At 41.4% G+C, this 25,412-nt stretch overlaps 1 protein-coding gene across 4 annotated transcripts; it reads right to left on the bottom strand.

Moving 5' to 3' along the window:
- Nucleotides 1-671: 671 nt before the first annotated feature.
- Nucleotides 672-25,314, bottom strand: LOC124277507 (NEDD8-activating enzyme E1 catalytic subunit-like). 4 transcript variants are annotated; one of them, XM_046713215.1, is made up of 16 exons: nucleotides 25,261-25,314; nucleotides 23,973-24,100; nucleotides 22,392-22,472; nucleotides 20,616-20,698; nucleotides 19,008-19,088; nucleotides 17,915-17,958; nucleotides 17,261-17,325; nucleotides 15,853-16,008; nucleotides 15,266-15,368; nucleotides 9,046-9,159; nucleotides 7,060-7,113; nucleotides 6,558-6,594; nucleotides 5,723-5,804; nucleotides 4,888-4,988; nucleotides 4,085-4,203; nucleotides 672-3,471 (listed from the first exon to the last, which is right to left on the bottom strand). In XM_046713215.1, exons 2-16 carry the CDS (start codon nucleotides 24,066-24,068, stop codon nucleotides 3,368-3,370), a joined length of 1,320 nt encoding a protein of 439 aa, XP_046569171.1. In that variant the 5' UTR covers nucleotides 24,069-24,100; nucleotides 25,261-25,314; the 3' UTR covers nucleotides 672-3,367. The 4 variants fall into 4 exon arrangements, with proteins under 4 accessions (XP_046569171.1, XP_046569172.1, XP_046569170.1 ...); XM_046713216.1 differs by having other exon boundaries at nucleotides 25,271-25,310; XM_046713214.1 differs by lacking the exon at nucleotides 25,261-25,314 and adding an exon at nucleotides 25,029-25,224.
- Nucleotides 25,315-25,412: the final 98 nt, after the last annotated feature.

Below are 25,412 nucleotides of genomic sequence, written 5' to 3'. Positions count from 1 at the left end.
GTCTGGAAGCCAGGGCCCCGTCCCACATAGACTTACGATAGTCGTACTGCTACGGTCGCTTTGTGGAACGGGCCCTGGTGTTTTACAAACTGAGTCTGGGGTGGAAAACTCCATGTGTTTCCACTTTGGTTTTTTGAGCTGGTTTTAGCATCATTCCAGTAACATAATGGAGCACCAGAATGGGCATCTACCTAGTACAGGCTGGTCATCAAAACCTGGGTGTCTGCATATTGATCAAATACTTAGCTACCTCACCGCCTCTTGACTTCTAGTGACCTAACTGACACTGGGGTAGCCCAGTGGTTAAAGCGTTCGCTCGTCACGCAGAAGACCCGGGCTCCATTCTCCACAATGGTACAATGTGTGAAGCCATGATATTGCTGGAATATTGCTTAAAGCTGCATAAAATTAAACCCACTAACTCACTTTAATGACCTGACGTTATTAGGTCACCCAAAGTTCCTACCTTGAATCTTGGAGATTTAGTCACGTGAATAAAGTTTCATGGAATTCCAATGTTAATTACTCAAGGTATCTTGCACTGCAGCCTATCAGCAGACTTCACATTTGTATCACTGATAACACTGAATAACATCGTTTATGTATGACAGTCTTCTAAAGGAGTCCATACAGCAGGCTTGGAACATTTCATCAAGTACATGACAATCCAGGCATTTTCTATAAATATTTACTTTTGAAATACAATTCATACACATATATTTCACTGGAAATGTACAACAAACATGCCGGTTTAATGCTACTGGAAATCTTAATGGATACTGCAGTGTAAGACACACTACATGCAAGCCCTGAAGATACAGAGGATGGCTGCCTCCCTCCCTCAGTCAGGTGTCAGCTGATCTCAGCACGATTACTATGGATGCCACGATACATCAATACATCCACACTTTTTCTAAAACATACAATTATCGATACATTCAAAGTGTATCGATATTTAGTTTTGAAAGTATCGGTTTAAATATGTTTATGTATCGTTTACATTTTGCAATTGTATCATGTTTTTTGATGTTATGAGAGTTATAAATGATTATTTTTCATGCACAAAAATGGGAAATTAGACTTTTATAATCTCTGAGAATAAAAAAATGTTTCATGGGCAATTATTAAATATGAATGTAACTAAATTTACTCAATAATGACATGGGTATCCTGATACGTATCGATTCCATCCCTAACGATTACAGTCAGCTTCACAGTATCAGAGTTACAATCAGCTCAGCACTTTGTAGTGACCATCAATTCTTTTTGAGTTGAGCATTTACTCACACATCATTTACGTTTTCTGGTACTGAGTAACGTTTTACACCTTTTGGGTGCAGTTTAATTAGTATTTTTACACCAAGTACTAGACCTTTTCTATCAGAAATCTTTTCCTGGGTTTAACATTTTAGGATTTTCTAATCATACTATGCAATCAGATTATTCATTTAGTTTCACAGTAATATAGTTTAGCTGGAGCAGTTATTAACAAATGCAATTGAGAAACTTTATGAATGATATGTATAGTAAAAGGTGTGGGGGAAAAGAATCTTGTCTTTACATAAAAAGATGATGCAGCTCAAAGTAATCCAGAACCAGTCTTCGGTCTTTGTAAGAAGAACTCCTTGCAGCACCAAATGCTGTCATACAATGCTTAGTAGGGACAGAGGTACTGCTGTCCAGTTTCGACTAACAAATTATTCATTTCACTTCTTGCAGACAAATATTATATTGTAAACAAATATTCCTTCAGTAATCCAAGACAAAAACAACACTCATGGATCAATAAGTTGGGAATACTAATTTAAGGGAACAGTTGTTCGTTTAACGACACATTTTGACATTCTAGCTACACAATGATGGCTTGTAAAAATTCCAGCCGGGCCAGAAAATCCAGAAACTGATACAGGGCAACGATCTGATCCGTGTTGCAGAGTATGAAGACACCCTAAAATTTCAAAAGAACAGAAACTGACAGTCACGTGACTTGGTCATCTTTGTCTATTTCTACTCAAGTAGAAAATGGTGATCAAACACAAATCTTAGGTAACCTCCAGGCCTACCTCTACAAGTCTAGGTCCAGATCCACAAAGCCATAGATCCACAAAGCCATCATAACTCTATAGTTTATCATAGGCTTACGAAAGTTGTAGCGCTACAAACGGTTTGTGGATCGGGACCCTGCAGCACCACAAACTTTACCAGTATGTCTCAATACGTTATTATGTAATTTCTGAAACTGTCTCACCAAATATAGTAGCAAAACAATGCCCTGTGACATCAGGCTGTTGCTGGGTTACCTCCGCAGCCTAGCACATGGTTCATTGAAAACATTAGCCTTCAATTCAAAAAACTTTTTGGGTTTTAAAAGGCAATGATCACACTTTTAAGGCGAAAAGGTCTGCTTTCAAGCAGATTACTTGGATAATCTTAGGGTTTTTGCTGTCAGAATAGATCTCACTGTAAATTCTTATACACGATCAGGGTATAGACAAGGCCAATAATCTGTTCATCCAAACCTTTGAAGAACTATTCTCCAAAATTACTGATTTTCTGTAGCTACAAGTCAAAAATGAGTTGTGGAATGGTTGGAAATGACCAATGGCGCCTACCCATGACTATCATGTTTTAAGTCTATACGAAAAATTATTTATCCAGTGATTTACCAACCAATCTTTAGCTTCATAATATCTACATACAACTGTGACTGCAAAACGTTTCAACTGTAAACTAACCTTCCTTGACAAATCAATGCATTTCTTTAAGGTCAAACCTGTTTCAAGACACTTTCAAAGTTAAGGCTTTTTCATGGTCAAAATGTCAAACTGAAGGCCTTCTTTTTCACCAGAATTTCAAATTGGGCCGATTTCATGTCCTGAAAATCAAATTGAAAGTCATCTGCAAATAACCCAGTTGGTAATCTTAGTCCTTTTGGTGGCCAGACTGTCAAATTTACGGCATTTTCATGGCCAGAGTTTCAAATTTAAGACCTTTTCAAAGCTGGGTGAACCTGGTAGTGGAGAGACCCGTGAATGTTTGGATTGGAGGCATGTGCACAGGGGGTGGTACTGATAGTCAGCATGCTCTGTCCACAACACTTCTCCTAATCTGCTCTCTTAAAGAACTTCAGTGTTGAAATGGAAATAGCACTTGTTGATGCATTGAAAGATCCAATCTTTCAGGGATGAGAATGGGCATGAGTGAAAAAGCAGGAAAATGAGCCGGGGGTCTTGGGGGCTGCAGGTTTAGACGATTCACAAGTATGACCCCAGCGTGATCAAATCCGCAGAAATTTCTCATCCCTGATCTTTGTGTCCGGGCATGTAGTCAGTTCAATATTATTTCAATTCCTTCCACACATGACTGTCTAGCTGTCATCCATACTGGTCCCCAACTGGAGTCTGAAGGTGACGGAGGTGGGCGTGGTGACATCAGCTACGTAGATCTCCTGGCCATTACGTAGTCCTAGATCTGAAGCAACACACCAAACAGTCAGAAACCACTATCTCCATGATCAAACAATAATCTGTTAAAAACAGATATGATTCTGACTATATCATTAGATGACAGAAATCAGTGTCACATAGTGATGATAACAGGTGTTTGCAAAAAGCTGACAATATTTTACCCCACCAGCTGCACCAAACACAAAGACAGGGTAAGGCAAACAATGACTTCATTTTCGTACTGCTTTACACATGATCAGTCAAATACATTACCCACTACATGTAAAGAGACTTCAAAATAGTCTGCAGAAAGTCTCATTATAGTGAAAATTGTAAACATACTTCAAGAATGATCTTGATCTTACACATAGGCTCTTTTTGTCAGGCTCTGGCCTCGAGGGTGACCTTGACCTTAACACTACACAATGTTTGAGAAAATAATTCCAAGATATCCTGGAAATGTTCAAGACCTGCATGGTTTGTGTGACAGCAGTGATCAAATTCAGACAAATCTCAAAGAATCCACAAATCTAGTCAGTTCGATTAACCCTCAATTTGGAGATGTTTGGTATCATCACTTATATCCCTGACAAAGGATACTTTCTAAACCAGCATATATGTTACATGATATTACTCACCTTTAAGAGTTTTCTTTAAATTTTCTTTTGTTTTTGCTTCTATAGATTTCACAGTCTGCATGTACAGAGTTTTGTTTTTACCATCTACACAGGTTGTGATACCAGGGGATTTCATCTGACTGTGAAAAACAAACAACCATTCAATCTGTGTGTAGCAAAACAGCTTGCAAATTAATAATGGTACATAAACAGTGGGTTACGGGACTGAATGATACAGAAGATTATGATACAATATGTACCATGGCACAGAATAGTAATCACCCATCAATGGCCTACATGCACCTGAACACATGAGCTTGAAATTATACATGATACCTAGAGACCTGTATCACGACATACTATAGCAACATGGACGAAGATGGCCGCTTGTACCTGTTCTGACCTGCACTGTTTCTGGAGCCAGCCTACAGTCAGATAATGCCACAGTTTTTTATATGGGAAACCTTTAAGAAGACTCTTCAAGCCTTCCAATACTGAATTAATTGAATAATGAATTACTAATAATAACATAAACAAGGATCTGAAACTTTCATCTTTGAAAACCTGTGTTGATCCCTGAATAAACTCTAGATTTTATGTTGGAATCAGACAAAGTTCCCAGCATTCATGATGGAAGACAATAGACTGATGTGACTGAAATCTAAAACCGGTCCGCTAGTCTGATTGCTAGTCTGCTTTGTTCAATGTGTACAGTGACACAGGTAAATATAATCAGTATTCTCACATATTTCAAACTTATGTGACTTACAAACCAAACTCTTAATCTGGTCATCTTATCCACATTATTCTTGAAAAGTACTCACTATGTATTACTCTCAATGAGGTGTGTGATGACGTCCTGCAGCTTGTCGTTCTCGGAGAAGGACAGGGCTTGAGGGATCTGGCTGCAGCCCATACAGTCATCCTGATAGAGAAGGGAAGGAGTCAGTTTGATGCAACAGGATGCTAGATATCATATCCAATACTCAGAGTGACGAGTGGGTGAGTTTAGTTTCATGTCGCTTTTAACAATATTCCAGCAATAACCTAGGACAACACAATGGGCTTCACACATTGTACCCCTTTGGGGAATCGAAATTAGATCTTCAGCTAGGACAATACAAATGGGCTTCACACATTGTACCCATATGGGGAATCGAATTAGATCTTCAGCTGGTAGCTGTGTACTAACAATATCAAAATTGCTTTCTGGAAGCAGCACAGTCATCAATATCCTGAACCAACTTTCTTTGGAAGCAACTGACAGAAACCACTGCATACTGTAACGATAAACAGCCTGGGGAGACACTGTATATTCATAAACAGGAAGCATTATTGTTACCTGTCTTCAATAAAACACACAATCGTGGCTGTTCAAATTGCTCCATGAAATTCGTTTGGGCATATTGGTGAAACCAATCAGTCAAGTCACGCAAGTCAGACATGTCGTACTTACGCTCCAGATGTCATTGTTACATGTCATACATATGATACACATGTCACTGTCACACATACACTACGGATGTCATACACTGTCACACAGTACCTACCATTGATACATATTGTGTCTTGATTAACAAGGAAAACTTTCCTTTTTTTAAAATATTTTTATTCATTTCAGTGAGGCATATACAGACATGTATGTCAAGGAAAACTTACCCTCTTCTGTGCCTCGAATGTGAATGTGTACACGCCTTCTGTGTCGTTGAAGTTCATGTAGTTGTTGAGAGGATGTGAACAGCTGGAACAAATATGTTCCACGTGAGGCAAATACACAAAGCTTCATGAAACCACAGCAAAGTAATTACTAGGTTGTCCTCCTACTCTCAGAAAATGATTTTCAATACATTCCTTTCTAACGTCTGTGTTAAGTTACTCTTGACGGGTGTGATTTTCATGAATAGTCAGTGTCTGTTTTAATTTAAAGTAACAAGAAAGACAAGTGGTCTAAACTATATTTTGAGTAGTATACAGTCCTCCCAGAATGGTCAGGACATGACATGACAGATGCAGTTTAGCAGTATGAAAAATGTGAGGTGACATGGCATGGAATTTAGGATCAAGATCAAAGCATGTACAGACAATACAGTGATCAACATCATGAGCATCGATCTACACAATTGGGATACGATGACATGTGTCAACCAAGTCGGTGACCCTGTTTGTTGCCTCTTACAACAAGCAAGGGTTGCTGAAGACCAATTCTAGCCCAGAACTTCAAGGGTATGTTCATAGCAAATGTGTGTACTTGTCTGGATGTATGCCCTTTTATAGCACTTGCTTACTGGGATACCATGAATGAATACGCCACTCGGACACATTATGCTGACTTTGAGCCAACCAGTCTATGTTTTATCCCTTAATGCTGACCGAGGCAGGGTAATAACAAGTATTGTCTTTTAATGTCTTGGTATGACACAGGCCTTGGATCAAAGCACCGACCTCCCAGTAATAACTTCACAAACATGAAAACATCAGCTAGAAAGCCCCTTACCTTGTTGCCACCTTGAACACCTCTGTAGCACAGGCCGCTGGAATCAGTAAAAACAGTCATTTCAAAATCATTCAAAGGGCATATTGTTGTGGACCCTGATTTCTACTGAATGCCTTCCTTCACTCAATCACGGAGTTTGGTTTTAACATTGAAATCACCTGCAATCATTAGCGCAAGGTAAGGGTCAAGGTCAGAAGCGTACAGTTGTACATATGTAAAGAAATCCACAAAAAAATGAAGATAAAGTGGTTTTAAAGTAACTGGTCAAGGTCACAGTGGGCAACCACAAGTGACAAAGGATATGTAGTGAGAAGCAATGGGGAACAACCTTGTATTATGTGATTCCTGAAGTCAGGCACCATGCCAGGAATACTGCTATAATATGCATGTTCTCATATATTGATATTGACAAAATCTTGCCTCTCTAATACTTTCATTACCACAAATAATATGACATATTTCCCTGAATGGTTCTCTGAAAGCTCCATTGTGTGTGTCATACCTGCTATGACTGCATTAGTTGATGCCACAGCTGGGATGATTCTCTTCACAACACCTGCACAGAAGGAAGAATGCAAGAATTGTGAACAATACAATGCCCACAGTATGTTGTCCCAACACATGCATCAACTATTATTACACGTATCATATCTGGGGCGTGGTGGGCGAGCTGTCTAAGGCGCCAGGCTAATGATCCAACGAGCGTAAGGTGCAGGGATTGAGCCCACCTGTGACCGGGTGTAAAAACCTTGGAGTCAACTTTGTGTGCAGACTCTGTCAGTGTTGTCACAACCCCTAGTGTACAATACACAACCTTGTGCACTTAAAAGAACCCACGAATCCGTTGGTATATGACCAGATGGTGGCCACATGAATACGTGCAAACACCTAGTTGCGGGTACAGCAACATGCAGTAAACTTGGACAAAGTACTGTGACTATGTGTCCCAGTCCACCCAGCCGTGAATGGGTACTTCGCAAGGATGGGAAAGCGGCAATAACTCAGTGCGCCTAGTGGCTGCAAGAGTTGCATGTTCCCAGGGAGTTGAGATTGATAAAAAGATGTGCTGTTGAGATTGACATCCAGTGATGGAGGGGAAAAATACCAGCGCCTTGAGCATGCACTAGTTGCCTGGATATGTGCGCTATACAAATATCCAATATTAATATTATTATTATATCTTCATTCCATTAAGTAGTATAGGGAATAGTGAGAAAAAGACGTATAGGTACACCTTGCTTAGAAGCTTGCATACGGGCTAATTCTGCTACCAGAAGCAAGCGAGGTCAAAAAGCGCTTCGGTATTGGGTCCACAAGACTCTACGACATATGGCGAGATCCGATCGAGGAAACCATACCACCGCCGCCAGTCGAAGAAGAAGTACCCCCCGAAGTATCGTTGCCGGTCACCGAACTATTACCACAAAAGGTGACTCGGGATAGATTGAAAGTAGCAATACCCGATAGTATGTTGCCAACCATCCAGGACTTCTACAACCGCCTGGGGAACATCGAGACTCGTGCGAGGCAAACCACGAATATGTTGGTCGACGTCTTGTCTAGGCTGGACATCAACGACGGCAACGAGGACGAGGAAATAGAGGAGGAGGAACAAGAAGAGACCCATTTCCATATACAGAAGGTAGGGCAGATGGTGGAATCGGCCCAAAGGTTGATCCTACCTTTCTTGCTGTCGACGCAGTGGTCGATGGCACCACACTTGCACGTAGAGTTGTCGGGTGCGAAGAGAGCAGGCACTCCTGATAGAGCGGCGAGGCAGTCGGTGCATCGGTTGTGTTTGTCCTTAGGTCCCGGATAGCAGTCGTCGGCGAGAATGATTCGGAGTTTGCCCGCCGAGGGTCGAAATTGGTGGGGTGGGTAGATGTAGATGAAATCAACTATTTTGCCGGCTTCGACTAGTGGGCGAAAACACAGCAAATAGAGTTCGAGAAACTGACGAGGGATCTGGTAGCGCTTCGTGAGGTGTGCCCCGATTGCTCCAGGATTTGTTTCTCTCGGTCGGAGGAAAGCAACATAGAGGCGACACTTCTGCAGCAGGGCCTCAAAGTCTTCGGATATGTCGGGGAGTACTTTCGGCGTCTGGGGCTCGGGGTCTATACCACCTCGGATTCGCGTGTATCGGGCTTGCGATATGTGGTACTTCCTCTTCGCTTCCCGAAGGGACAAACGACCCGATCGGATCTCGGTATAAGCTTCGCGCGAGAGCTTGGCTCCTGGCATGTTTCTATATCCATGCACCCACATAGTTCTAATTGGGAGTGCACTTGCTTTGGGAGAGACAAAAAGTGGTCTTGTCGAAGTTTTTGGGCAAACACTCATTTTTTCTAGGCTGGTAGCAGAATTAGCCCGTATGCAAGCTTCTAAGCAAGGTGTACCTATACGTCTTTTTCTCACTTTTTCCTATACTACTCCATTATGATAAATACCCACAACCCAATCTGTACAATAGGCATGATATATCACTCACCCTGAGTGAGTCTGTACGTTACACCTAATATCCTGTATTCATTAGCTCTCTCCTGGGACTTATCAAGGATCCAGTTGATGTGTTTTGGGTCGTCTCCATCTATAACTATACCCTCTGAAACAACAATCAGGTTCCATCAACAGTATTTACCAGATGCACAAATACCACTGCAAGGTTATAGGATATATAGAATATCCACATGCATTTCCCTGATACATTGAGTTTTAGTAAAATCTAAATATTTTTTATATTTGTATACTTATCCTGCACTACTTACTTCCTGCACTTATTGCTTACGACTCGAAACGTGGCTGTGCCAGACAATTGATGTTGAAAGCGTAGACTGTGATCATTTCCTGGTCTCGGGTAAACAACCGTCTGCGCACGCATCACCGGAAGGTGACGTCAGCCACCTCTGATTATTGCCGTAAATCCCACAGATGAAAACAAAGAGGGGAGGTAGCTGAAAGTGCAGTGTGGGCCCATATCATAAGTAGTGCAGGATAAGTATACAAATATAAAAAATATTTAGATTTTACTAAATTTTTAACTAATCCTGCACTACTTACTTCCTGCACATTTATCCGACAGGCAGGATGGAGGGCGTGTCATCTGTGGGGATCGCCTCGCAAGGTAAACAAAGACAGCTCGGTCAATGTTATCAAGTGCGCCTCGGTGGTGGAAAACCGTCGTCGCACCTAGATCGGACAGCGAGTGACGATCAGGCAGTGGTAATAAGCATATAAGACACGTAGTCTTAAATGGAATATACCAGACGATTTTTAAAGCGTTATTAGCTTTAGGGATATGTAGTAAAAAGCAGTGACTCATGAACGAAGACTCCTTCGATCGTGGGATCTGGAAGACTGGTCGACAGAGAGGGATTACATCTCAGTGGTCATTCGCATATAAGCCATGCACGCTTAAATGGGAAAGGCCACACGATTTTTAAAGCATTATTAGCTTTAGGGAAATGCAGTAAAAAGTATTGACTTGAGTTTTTCCAAGTGTTACTCCTTAACTGACATACCCAGTTGTTTCCCTCGGAACAACTCTTTTCCCACACGGCGTCATCGTGCTTCGTGGGAAGAAATATCATGAAGGAAGGCACCTTCGTGGAATCTGGAAGAATGGTCGGAAGAGAGGGATTATATCTCAGTGGCAATTCGCATGTAAGCCATGAACGCTTAAATGGAAAAGAGACCACACGGTTTTAAAGCGTTATTAGCTTTAGGGAATGCAGTAAAAAGCATGGACTTGAATCTATTCAAGTGTGACTCCTTAACTGACATACCCAGTTGTTTTCTCAAAACAACTCATTCCCCACATGACATCGTCGTGCTTCGTGGCGAACAACAATGAGGTGATATCCGTCGGGGATTGGTGAGGTGCTGGTCTGGCACCAATGGTCCGAAGCGTTGGACACATGTGGTGTGGATACTGATTGGCGAAGACTGTGTCCGACGTCTAGAAACACTCATGCATCATCAATGCCACTGTACTGTTACTGTGAAGTGCCATAGTCCAGGCAAGTGTACGAAGTACATGAGGATGGCGTAGATGTAGGGGGAACCAAACCAGCCACATTATACGCAAGAATAATGGTAGTCCGTATCCACAAAACACTCATGGTTTTGCTTACATGTCTCTGATGGCTTGGGTTCGCTTAATGTACAAACCGAGTACATCAGCTGAACACAAAAGTAACACAGGAACGTCATCAACGCCGACAACAGACGATAAAGGCGAAAGAGAGAACTATCGATCATTTCGCGCTGGCAACTGCCATGGGTTATAGTGATGAAATCCCAATCAAATACCCAGAGGCACAGAACCATGACGGTGTCGTTCAAACTTGACCCAATTAACACCAAGCGCATGACCCTTGTAAGCTATCGCTGTGCAAGTCTGCAAGGGAAGTGTTCGTTGAGTGGCTTGCAAGACACAACGGAGGCGGTCCAAGACCGTGTTGAGATTCCTGGCGGGTGGTCAAAACTGCAGCCTGGGTACACATAGCTAAACAAGCGAAGCATGGACGGTAGCTCCTGTCAATGGGGACTGCCAAAGCGAAGGGAATTGCCACTAACAGAAGTGGCAGCCATGCCCCTCTTGAAGCGCCTTCCCTGTACAAATACAGCAGGAGACTGCTAAAACAGGGGGATACATTCAGCGGATCCTGCTTGGCGGCAACACAACTGCTTTCGAGCGACTGCCTTGTTATACATGTGCCTAATGGAAGTCCAATGTTCATTAGCAAAGCAGTAACAATGCTCTGGCTGAAAAGCAATTGGCGCAGAATGCCGCCTGAAGATGCAGTGTGTTAATTGAACCGTTCTGGAGTGGGATGAGGATGCACTGGGATGTTTCCACATCTGGCTAGTTGAAGAGGAGCTCTTGACGCTTGAAACCAACCTCTGGTTGGTCATCTTGGACCAACTAAATTTAGTCGAAGTCAAGTTTTTAAGTCTTGACTGTGACTAAAACATTTGGAAACAAGACCCGGAGGAAGCGTATTTTCGTGTAAGCCCCAGGAAAGACTGAAGCCACCCACTGCCCAGGCTGACCATTCGGAGACGGAGACACATAAGCCGGTAGCTCTTTGTGTAGCATTCATTCTATGAAAGCGACTCTGTCAGATCCCAATATAGCGTCCGCTAAGATGTACCCGCACCCAGGAATATGCTGAGTGCTCAGATGGATATGGGTGTCAGCTATTACTGGAAACAGGCGGAGCGTCTGGAAACAGTAACCAGTCAAACTCGTTAAGCTCCACAACAATCGTGTTGCCCGTGTGCTGTAGCGCCCAGTGACGGATGGCGAGGAACACTGCCTTGAGCTCCAAACTGCTTATTGATCTCACGGCCGAAAACCTGAGGTTATCAGATCTAGTAAGCGCATGGGAGCCTCAATTCTGCATGGAGGCGCCGACTAAAAAGCGTATGTAGTTGAACTTCGCTCAGTCAAGGTGACTCCACCTATGACATCTAAGGGCGAGTCCACTAAAAGGAAAAAAAAACTGAGAGTAAGTGAGGCAGGAGGCCGACCGCGTTGAAACATCCGCCTGTCATTCCCGGGTGGACACATGCAAAGTACGCAATATGGCGGACAGCCCATGTGAAATCAGCAAATTATCACTGTTGCTGCGCTAAGCAGGTACTCCCGGTCGAAGGTAAACCTTGGAACCCGGAACATCGTAGAGGCAGCTATGAAGAGCCGGAACCCATGTGTCCGTATGTTGTGACGTATGGACACCCAAGAAATAACCAATTACGTCAGAACGCACTCGTCACCAATGTACAAGTGTTTGGATAATACAAGGGCCTAGTGGATGAGGGAGTGTCCAGTCATGTGGATCTTGAACTTTTGTTGTTGTTTTTTGTTGTTGTTTTTTTTGCCACAGCTTCCGTCACCCTTGAAGGGGACGCAGCTACGTTCATATCCTCTCTTGTTGATGTGAGACTTGTCACCACGTCTCCTACCACGCACAGGCGCCTGATTCCAAGCCCACCTAACAGTGTGGCGTCGAGGCTATAGTAGGTACTGGCATGGATTCATGTGATGAGGGATGTTTGACTTGCTTGAAGGACGTCAACGCTATCTCCCTGTGAGTAAAGTCACACACTGTTTGATAGACGTCCTTGAACTCGTTATTAAAGATGGCAGTCGAGGACTAGGATTGGTGAAATAGATTCCTCAGAAGCTTTGAATCCTAGCCGGAAAATCCTTGACCTCAAATAACACCTGCGTTGGCGAGAACTGCCTGTAAGTGTTCGCCAAGGATAGTGAGGACAATCCACTGCCAAGCCTTCATGCATATAGAAGAAAGGTGACGATCCTGTACGGATTCCACTCTGTCAGGTCTTGAGAGACAGTGTTAATAGCTGAAGAGAAGTTGAGATAGGAAGGAGCATCCGTGTGGATTCCAAATCAAGGGCCGTCATCCCTTGAGCCTCGTGCCTTGTAAGAAGAAACACTGTCACGCGCTTAATTTCCTCATCCACCTGGGCTGCCCTATTGATGAATTCAAGACAAGGGAGTGTGTAGGCATGCGCCGGGATAGGTACCATATTAGTTGAAGTCTTGAGGGCAAGATGTGTCCGTCTGCCGGCGTAGAGGTCAGCTGAGACAGTGGCGCAACCAACAGCTGCCGAACTATTGAAGATGTGGAAGCTGGCGCGTATGTTACTTCATATAGATACTCAATCTGGTATAGGCTGGAGGAGTGAGTATGATTTTATAGGCCACTCACTATGATGTTATAGAAGCTAGATCAAGTAGAGCCGCCCGTACAGGCTGGATCTGGTAGAACGCTGTATCTGGTATAAAAACGGACAGGCGTTTGAGTGAGTGAGGATGGTATGATGGATCTGGTAGAAATGCCGTAGAGGCACTGGATCTGAGGATTGTTTTAGGTAGAAAGCGCTGGACAGGCGCTGGAGTGAGCAAGTGAGTATGGTGTTATAAATGCCATACAAGCGCTGAATCTGGTAGAAACGCCGGACAGGCGCTGGAGGGAGTATGGGTTATAGGCGTAATACAAACGCTGGATCTGGTAGAAACGCCATATGGGCGCTGGAGGGAGTAAGTATGGATTTACAAGCTCCGTACAGGCGCTGGATCAGGCAGATGCATCATACATTCCCTGAAGACAGGAACGACGCTGGAACAGGTTGGTGTTGCGACGGAGGCGCTAACACCGACTGCAGAACGCCGAGGTCGTAGTCGATGTGGTAGAAGCGCCCGTATAAGCCCTGCAGTGATGAACAGCAGAGGCTGTTGTACCAGACTGCCCTGCTAACTAGGTCATGTCAAATGGGAGATCGAAACATCCAGTGACTGCTGAGTCGCGGCGCGTGCATCTCGGCGTCAGGAGTAAGACATCTGCCAAGGACACGCTGGAAACAGCAACCTTGAGAAAGGAGGCGGGCGCCAGGCGCCCTAGAGCTAGAGGACATCAGTGTTGTGGCAAGTATCTGGATGCTTGTCACAGGCAGCGTCGGTGTTGGACCTGGGCTTTCAATAAAAAAGCGTGTTATATTAATTAAGTAAAGCGCCCAACTAGCACATTACTTGTGTGAAAAGCGGGGAAAAACACAGAAAAGTGCAATTCACACAGTGTGAATGAGGGCACTTATGAGATACCCCGCCTTACAAACTATACAGCGTGTGCCGTATAGAACCTGCAACATAGCAGAAAACCCCAGCAAACACACGGTGAAAAACATTACAGTAGTAATGGGAAAACACACGGTGAAACAATATAATAGTAACGGGGGAGAACAGCATAAATGAGAACAACGTCTCACAAAATACTGACATAAACTGGAGACCAGAATTAAGGCTTAATAATAATATATCACGATGAAAGTATAACATATAAGCATGAGCCAAGAACAAGCCACTACGAATACATCGAAGCCACGTGTTCTGAATGGCGAAGTGACCGATAATAGTGATGAAACTACCGTGTTTATCACAAACACCATCACTACAACAGTACTACGAAAAACGAAACAGAAAGGTAATACCTACACTCTCTGAAGAACAAAGGAAAGTACCCAAAAGACAGTTTATTATCAATAAACACAAATTCATAGGATACAAAACAGTCGAGCTGGCAAACCAAACGTCTTGCGAGGCGTGCGAAAAGCAATAATCTGAGGTGGCTGACGTCACCTTCCGGTGATGCGTGCGCAGACGGCTGTTTACCCGAGACCAGGAAGTGATCACAGTCTACGCTTTCAACATCAATCGTCTGGCACAGCCACGTTTCGAGTCGTAAGCAATAAGTGCAGGAAGTAAGTAGTGCAGGGTTAGTTTAAAATTTATTATTTGACAGGGCTGAGAGACTGGCTATGGGACTGTGTCATCATGTGCTGAACCCTCCAATTTATGTAATTATTTTCATGGCCACCAAATACAAGTTAATTTTTTTCATTACAACACTGTTCCCTATAATATTTTACCAGTCCTTAAATATCTCACAAGCATTTTACTCCTATAATGAATGACCAGTCACTTTCACAAAGTGTGCGTCCCCATGTTTTACTTTAATAACTCAATACTATAACTGACAGGCTCCTGTGACAAAACTGTAACACAACAACAACACCAATCACCATCCAATGACAAATCAGCAAGACTCCATCAGTAACAGAGATGAAGTATGAGACTGTCTTACAATGGTGAGATGAGTACAGTACACAGAGGTTCTGCTCACCTCCAAATGGCTGTTCCTTGGGCCACAGAAGGATCCTGACATACTCTATACAGTGCTCCGGCAGCCTCGGCGTGTGGGCTATTGTGCAGAGGGGGAAGTTTACCTGGAGAATCACAAGATTTCAGGATTATGATCAGACTCGCTTACTTGCTTGGTAGTACATGTTATCACATTCCAATGATATAGATCAATGTTCATGATGTTTATCACTCAGTTGTCTGGTTCAGATTTGATTAGCTACAGATCACGGTCTTATAGCTTGCATACTACTGAACGCAGCATTATAACATAAACAAGACACCAAACTGCACCAAACTGCACACTGCACTGCACTGCACTGCAACTGCACTGCACAACCCCACATGGTACATTCCACTACCTCCCTACCCCACCACATACATGAATGAGTGAGTGAGTTTAGTTTCACTCTGCTTTTAGCAATATTCCAGCAATATCACAGCGGGGGATACCAGAAATGGCCTTCAAACATTGCATCCATGAGGGGAATCGAACCCAGGTCTTCAGAGTGGCAAGCTCACGCTTTAACCACTAGGCTACCCCACCGCCCACCACATATATGAACCCACCTGAGGGGGATACAAGTCCAGTGTACACTCTATACAAGCGGTCATCCCTGGGAGAACAACACGGGCATTCCCCTTGAACCCTTCTGTCCCTCCGTCCACCATTGGGATAATAGAAGATTGGTCCAGCTCTCCATCCTCATAGTTCAACAAGCTTACCTGTAGACATCAGCAAATCATTACAATACTGCTTCAGATAGCCAGACACAATGTGTCCTTATAATACAATTTCAGCAAATATCAAGTGGTTTTCCTATAAACTGCATGGAGGAAGAAGGACGTTTTCAGCCCACTGGAAATGTTGAAGTGTGAAGTAATGACTAACAGAATTGTCAAATGGCCTTTTAGTGTTCACACACTTGCATGTTTGGTCTTGAAACATGATCAATAGAATGGTTATAGTCTGTTTGTCTCCAAATGAGAACAATGAATTGCAACTACATTCAAACCCAGGAATAGTCCTCTAAATGTCAATATGGTACATGGCAATGAATACCCTGTACCCAACCATATCCACTGTTAGTTAGATTTATAACTGTGACTGGAAAAAGTTCTTCAAGACACTATCATGATGCTCTGTGTACAAACTGACATCTTGAATGGAAAAAGGATAATATTTCTGAGTCTGACCATGAGCAAGCCTTTAACCCAAGGTCATTTATGAAGCATGCTTGTACTGTAATTGTCCACATCTTCTGTGAAAATCACTAAAGTCATCTTGGGTCAAAGGCTTGGTGTTGCCTGAGTTGATTCTAATTCTCATTTAAATGTATTTGCAAACATCTAATAACATTCATTTTGATCAGTAAAAGATTCCTTCACTTCCAAAATTATGGTGACCTTGAGGACCAAAAGGGTCCTTGTGACAACTTGTCCTTTCAAAAACAGATAATTCTGAAAGTGGGAACCATAACTCAGCAAACACTGGCAGAGAATGGTTGAGTTAGGCTTAACACCAGCAACACCGCCTATGATCTTCATTTACTATACATTAGTGGAGATTCAAACATGTGAACTGGTGATGGGTGAATGCTTTAACCACTGGGCTACCTAGACATTTACACTTTCAGTACAGAACTAAGAACTAAGGATGTCTGTGTTAGACTGTGTGTTTAGGAATCATTCATACAAAGTTTCACTTCCATAGTTTCAACGAGGAAGTTAAAAATGTAAACATAAGGCTAAAGCACACACGACAATAGTGTTTGAGTTTTGTTTTACGCCTCTTTGAGCAATATTCCAGCAATATCACGGCAGGATGCAATGGGCTTCACACATTGTACCCATGTGGGGAATCAACCCGGGGCTTCGGTGTTATGAGCGAACACTTTAACCACTAGACTACCCCATCGCCCCACACGACTGTAAATCAATGGAGCTATAAAGTGCAGGGCTATTTTCCATGAAGTACCAGCATGCCGTTGATCCAGCGCCGTGCAATGATGGAGTCCAGGCCACACACAATGATGTGGAAACCTGGAACAAGAACAGAACTTGTTTTCACTTTCCAAGAGGCTGCAGTACTGAATTTATACTTCTAGGTATGCCATATGGCACGCATCAACAATGAATAAGGTATACATTTGTACTCTTCGCAAATTAAGTGTGAAAAAACATAATAATCCTTTGATCCATCATCAACATGTCCAAACTTAGTCAATGTCACTTCACCACGAGCAAGGTAAAAAACACTTCTAATTAAGACGGTTCATTTACTTCCTTATCTTCAAACTGCTTGTATATTCAGTTGCGTGTGATGATATAGTTGTTATGAGTGCTATCATGGCAATGGCACTCTCCATTGTTCAAAGTTTTACACAATCTTTAATCATTTTCGCAGACACCAGATAATCATATATGGAAGGGTGGTTCCAGGAACAACTACTTGGCTCCCAGTCAGGAAATTTACCCAAGGCCAGCTAGATTCAATGTTTTTAATCATATAACACATACACAAATGACATTTTATGTAATATTGATATATATTTATAAAGATATTCCTTTCACTGGGAATCAGGTAGCTGCTTTCATGGTAACCATGGCAACCTCAGAGAACTCTCCTTACCTCTGTAAAATGACTCATCGTAGTCTTGAATCTTTGCAAAATGTCTGTTGGATGTGTTAAGAAAAATCACAATTGAACCTCTCTTAATTCAAGGGGAATCTCAAGTTTCATGTCAGTCCACACTGTCAGTGTAGATCATGAATAAGATCACAGTCCATGAACCATATTTTTTCTCTTGCACTCATCCCTTACCCAGAGTGACGCAGATGATAATCTGCTTTTGTCATTCCTTCTTGACCTTGACCAATGGTTCCAGAAACTAAGAACACTCCCTGAGACTTGAAACAACAGACCATTCTAGTGCCCAATACTAATGTTGATATCTACATAACCAACACAGAGGCTGCAGACAATCCATAGGTGGTATCCCCTTGAATATGCCATCTCCAGAACCTTGAGTGACGTACTGAAAGGGGGGTTTGTGCCGAATCAGCAATATGCAAGTTGTACCTCAGAACCATGTGATACTCAGTTGACATAGAAAAGGCACCCTACTGAATTGCTGTAGTCACCCATCACAATGCTGTCCATTCCTGGAAGCCATTTTCTGGGCTACTGGTGCCCAAGTTAGTGGGCTCCATGCTGCGTGAAGAACACTCAAGTCCAAAGTTACTGAAAGTGTTTTTTCGAAAGTCAGCAATATTGCGGCCATCTCACTGCAGCCTTTAAACAAACACTTCTAACCATTCAAACCCAGCGGTGTGAAATCATGAGATGATCCAATCCAGTAGAATGGGTGGGATATGTGCCTTTGAGTTCGGCATCCAATGATCGAGGGAAAAAAGTACCAGCACCTTGAGCATGCACTAGTTGCCTGGATATGTGCGCTATATAAATATCCTATAATAATAATAATATGATGGCTAATAAAAATCAGGTCACACATTCAAACACACACAATTTCTGTTTTAGATTCTAGGGTGTACAGGGACCTGTGCCACGGAAAAATTCATAAATTGGCACTCAGATTAAAAAGTGCAGACAGGGGATGGCTACAACTCCAGGATCCAGAAAGGGACGTGAAACAGAAATGGTGTACTGGGAATCTACTCTGACCTTGAGTCCTCATGGTATAGGTCTTTGAGAAGGATACGCTTTGACTTTGCATCCTGGGACTCTGTTGTTGATGAAATCAGCTGCTACTTCAGCTTTAGCTTTCCCAACATCCTTTGGTCTGAAAGACAAAATCAGACGACTAAACACACTTATAAACAGTGGATTTAATACATCCAGTAATGAAAGATTTACAAGTTACAACTCAATGCTCTCCATCACCTGGAAACCATTGTAACAAACTCCAGATGTCTTCTTCACCACCACCATCATCATCATCATTGTATCAAACCTCATCATCATCATCATCATCATCATCATCATCATCACCACCATCATCATCATCATCCCCATCACTACCATTGTCACCATCATCATCATCATCATCATCCCATCATCATCATCATCATCATCATCATCATCATCCCCATCATCATCATCCCCATCATCATCATCATCATCATCATCATCACTATCATGCTGCACCATCATCATCCCCATCACTACCATTGTCATCATCATCATCACCATCATCATCCATCACTACCATTGTCATCATCACCATCATCATCCCCATCTACCATTGTCACCATCATCATCATCCCATCACCACCACCACCCCATCATCATCACCATTGTCACCATCATCATCATCATCATCCATCATCATCATCATCACCATTGTCATCATCATCATCATCATCATCATCATCACCATCACCATCATCATCACCACCACCCCATCATCACAATTGCTGCTCATCATCATCATCATCATCATCATCATCACCACCACCCCATCATCACAATTGCTGCTATCATCATCATCATCATCATCATCATCATCAACCATCAACATCATTCAAAAAGAAACATCTGAGCAGTTATATAATCATCATCATCATCTATCATCATCATCACAGTACTATGCATCTGAGCAGTTATATAATACTATCAGTCATGGAAGACTATCATCAGTGATTGGTATGGTAAATCAAGGTTGTCTTGTAACAAAACCGGTGTCCTGACTAACTTTTCAATGATTCATGTTTACTTATTTCTTCAAATTTGTTTTAAACAAACCATTTACATTTTGATAAATGACACTATTTTGTTTTGCAAACATGATCTACGTAACAGATACCATACTGACTTTATTCTTTTGTCAGTGTGGCATTTTTCTTACTATGTAAACGAGTGAGTGAGCTGTGTTTAGTGTCTCACTGAAGAGTTGTACCACAGTAGTTCTGTTGAATGTGGGCAGGTGGCCCAAAGGGTACTGTCATTCACAAATTTGGGTTATCAAAATATCAGGTATGGTGCTGACAATCCAAGAATTATTATCACTATTTTTATTCAAACCAACTCCAGACATCACACTCTGCAATTTTCCAGCCATATGATAATGGTCCATACACAATTAAGTGGACCAGACAATCCAGTGACTGACATCATGAACATCAATCTCTGACAACCCGATCTTGTCAGTCACCTCTTACGACAAGCAAGGGTTGCTGAAGAGCAATTCCAGATCTCCACAGGCTGAGTAAAGGGAGTATCTCACAGCAGCTAACACCAGCACGTTAGGTCACTGCGACCCAGCCTCCTATAACATCTAATATTCTGAACCCTGCTGACTGTTACCCACCTGAACAGAAACTGCCTGTTGAGGTTGGACACATCAATGGTGTCCATGTCAATCACATCGATGTTGCGAAAACCAAGCAGCGCCTAAAATGGAAACACACCTTCCTTGAAATCTCAAATGGTACGCTATCTTCTTGTATGCATCAATCATTACATCAAGCCAGACTGAAGCAGACAAAGATATATTATGTCTACAAGAACAAATCATGAGCCTTGGACTTCATAACAGTGTCGCCGGCAGCTGTATTTCTCCTTTCTTCCCTCCTGCGGCTGCCGCTCAGCAAGTATCAAATAATAAGTTGTACGTGCTACCTGTATCTGATGCACAGGTAATTCACAGGGCTTTTGCCTGTGACGTCAGGACAATTTGAATTCACCTTCTATTGTCACCTGTCAGCCTCGGACGACGGTAGACAGATATCAACATTTTATGATGTTGTCTTTTCCAATTACAGGCAAATAAACAGCTTTTTAAAACAACTCCGTCTCCTAATATTTGTCTCGGACAATAAGAGACAACAGTGAGACATACTTCTCAACATTCTGTATTATTATATAACTCTTCCAGATGACTAACACGTCTGCATCCATTGCAGAGACAAATAAAAAGCATCCACATCCATTTCATACACTGATGAGCTCCTAGTTCATTTTGTATTCAATTTTTCTCAAATACATGATCTTCTTAAATGAAGTTTTAACACAAGAATACCTTACTGCGAGGCTGTATATTTTTTTACATATATTATTATTTACCGGATGTATTGTATCCAGGGCATATGTTATTCACAACTGATTTCTTAACAACCCAAGTGTGAGTTGATCAACTGAAACTGATTCTTGAACAGTTTCCGTTATTATTCAAGTTCTGACATCAACATAACTATGATGAAATGTATCATATGTATCGCAATACAAGGGTTGTAAATTGATGATATGTATCGATAGTTTCAATTTGCAATACAATACTGTATTGCTGTATCGTTACACCACAAGAGGCTCACAAGTTAACTCACCAACAGTTGCCTAGCAACAAAATGAATCATCTTAACAGACTGATGGAAAACATTAAACATTACTTAAACGGTCAAGATTCTAGCATAACCAGTATTGAGTAATGTTTTGCTATATCATTCATCACTGTATCAGTCAAATTAAATCAGAGTCTGTTGTTTTTTGTCTAAAACTACACTCAGCAATATACAAGTTATATGACAGCTGCCCGTAAATCGCCAAACCTAGACCAATCAATCCATTGATCGATATTTTGAGCAATGACCGATGCATCATCAGGTATGAGCCATTGAGGGCATGCAATCAGCCAAGTCACGCGTTGCCTGAGTGAGTGAGTGAGTTCAAATTTAACTTCACATCAACATTATTTCAGCCATATAATACCTGATTTCATAATACTATCCATCTGATTTGATTTTCTCTTATGACCAGCCAGGGCTCGATTTAGTGCTTTGTTACTTGCATGGTGCAACCCAATATTACAAAGAGTAACCTAGTTATTAGTCTAACTTGCACCAGGTGCAAGTCAATTTTTGAGTGGGTAAACTTCTGAATAAATCATCTAAATAATTCAATAGCATATTTCTGATATTACATATTGCAATAAAAACAGTGCAACTGGAATTTGACTGGTGCAACTAGGTTTTATCTTAGGTTGCACCTGGTGCAAGTGGGTTAACATCTTTTAAATCGTGCCCTGCCAGCAAAGGTTTCTGGGTTCCTATACATGATCCCCTATGGGGTAAATCTGAGGTAGACATACCAGATTTTTCAGCAACTCACACCCAAGGCCTCCTGCTCCAATGACAAGGATCTTACATACTTCTTGCATGAACTGCAGCGTCTGCAAAGAATTAGATAGTGAATTTTATGACTGCAGTAATAAAATGCAATGTAAACACTAAAACATAGACATACCATTTAATAAACTACTGTTATAACAGAACTAAATAATGTACCTCAAACATCTCAAAATTGATTTGAAGACAAGACAAACTTAACATGCCAGCTCTCATTCCTGAACTCGATAAAAAGACACATACATTACAGCTTGATTTCTAAAAGGTATCATGATGACATGAACGTCTAAAATATCCTCAACAAATGTGAGTGAGTGAGTTTGGTTTTACACTGCTTTTGGCAATATTCCATCAATATCATGGCGAGGGAGACCAGAAATGGGCTTAACACATTGTACCCATATGGGGAATCGAACCAGGGTCTTCTGCGTCACGAGCAAACACTTCAACCACTTTAACCACCGCCCCTCAACAAATGTGACCTTGGTCAGTGTGGGTGCCCCAGGTTCAGATAAAATCATCAAGAACCTGAACAAGCTAAACAAGGTGATCAGCCAATTATCAAAAAACTTGACAAACAGATTGATGGACTTTATTCCCAGTCACAGTACCATAATTCCTTCAGTTCAATGAACACTTTTTAAAATAACAGCAACGTTTTGTGAGGTTAGGTGTACATAATACAAGTACATTTTAAATTTTTTTCCAAAAAGTAACAGCAAAAAGCAAACATATTACTATGATCATAGAAACAACCATTTGCCATATTTAGCAGGGTTTCTTTGATGTTTGGGATTTTACTGGATCCAGATTGAAAAAGGATCAAACTAACTAACATTACAAGCCCAGTGGACACAAAATGAATGGCTGTCTGAATCATTAAAAACAATTCAAACTTGTACATAGCAGCTTAACATGGTTACAGAAAACTGATATGTCTATTTTTGTGTATGTTGCATATGTTATAGGCATGACAAGGTGTCCACTCAAATTTCAAAGTTCAGAGTGTCACTTTCTTCACTTTAACATTGACATCCCCATCTGTTACAGGCTTAAAGCTTCTGAACATGAGCACTCATATCAATGCATGAATGAATCAGTCTGCTACTTCAGCCACAAGTCCAAAGCCAAAGTCCAAAAAACACGACAAAAACCATTCCTGCCTTGTAAGACCAGCCTATAATAGTATAGTTATGTTAGTATTTATATATGATTTTTTAATATATTCATGATTATATATAAAACCCATAAATAGAAATGTCCAACATTATGCCAACCAAAACCCCAAACAAATTTCATTGTAGTACTAGAGACTAAAAAATCAAAAGGTAACTTTCTGTGTGTTTATAATATTACATGTACTTACTTCCGACTAATCATGATTTATAGAAATGTTGCACAATGGATGGAATTTTTTAATGTTTTTTTAAGACACATTTGCAACAGGACATGACATTGGGGATATGAAGACAGTAACAGTAGCATGTCTCATTTCCAACTGAGTAACATCATCATAGCAGCAAAAAGTCTGTAGGACTAAGTACCTCTGAACTTGGTTCAAAATCCGGATGAGCAAAAGGTCCACCTCTTTCCAAGAATTTCTTGACATGGTTCCAGCGCCCAGGCCAGTCACTTTCCATATCCAAAGTTGTTGCTGGTCCAGGAGTTGAATCTTTATAAAATAAAGCTTAAAGCTTAAATTATTATTTAGGAAATGAATGACGGATGTGAAACATGTCAAGTGACACTGAAATACTAGTCTTTTGAACTTGTTGAATTGTGTAGATTTAGGACAGAAATAGAAGAGACTACACTCTACATTCGTGAATGACAATAAGTAAAGATTGGAATTGTACCTGCTGACATTTATCATCTTACAAAGATAGTGTTTAAGTTAAGCGAATTCCAGGAGCAAAAAGAACACTATTGCATGAGTAGATGTGAAGATCCGAGTTAGAATTGGTCTTCAGCAACCCATGCTTATCATAAGATAATTAAAAGGAAACTAATGAGTTTAGGTGGTCAGGCTCACTGACTTGGCTGACACTTGTCATCACAAACGACTATATTGATTAGGGCTGATAATGTGGTACAATGTGGTACAAGTAATAATGATAATAATAATAATGCATATTTTTAGCGCGCCATTTTCCACCCACTGATACATGCTCAAGGCGCCATGAAGTAACATAAACTATTGTGATTAAATAAAGTTTCCATTTACACACACGATACACAAAGTTAGGTATTTATTGATGGGCTTCTTTTGTATTATATGCAGGATGCTGTTTTGTTAATCCATGCATAAATATGTTACCACACACTAGTGATGAAAAATATGTTGATTTCCTTCAGAAATTGGGGGCATTTGAGCTCAAGGTTACTGATACAACATTTAGTCGACAATTGATCGATATTCAGTTAACGAGTATCGACCTCTATCACCTATATCGTTCGCCAAGTCTAATACTGATGCTCATTATGTCAACCACTGGATTTCATCGATTATTTAAAAAAACACCATCACATACATTGTACATGCTCCTGTATTTGATTGCATCAGATACAGATATTGGCCATGAAAGACTTAAAAAACTTACGGGAATCTGAAAACAATATCAGTTCAATAGCCGAGAGACGCGATCGGACCGACATTCACGACATGACTCGTCCTAAAATCGCGTCTTGACTGACTGTTCAGCGCCATAGCAGCTCTCGGACATGACATCATAAGATTTGCGAACTAGTGATACAGAAAGCGTAAATGCGTGTGATAAATTCAGTGTTTGTATGATAAACAGACAATAATATATACCGCACTTTAATACATACAAAGAATCACCTTTTCTCGATAGTTTGCTTGAGGTGCAAATTATAACAGAGTTATCGTTCCTTAAAGGAAATACATTTGGTACTACTTCACCTACGCTATTAAACATATGAATATCTGTACAAACATATTTTTCACGTATGAGCTGTTAATA

This window comes from Haliotis rubra, unplaced genomic scaffold, assembly GCF_003918875.1.
Source record: "Haliotis rubra isolate DU_JTF1 unplaced genomic scaffold, ASM391887v1 Scf222, whole genome shotgun sequence".
NCBI classification, from domain to species: domain Eukaryota; kingdom Metazoa; phylum Mollusca; class Gastropoda; order Lepetellida; family Haliotidae; genus Haliotis; species Haliotis rubra.
The sequence above is the reverse complement of the archived record's forward strand: the minus strand, read 5'-3'. Positions and strand labels throughout refer to the sequence as shown.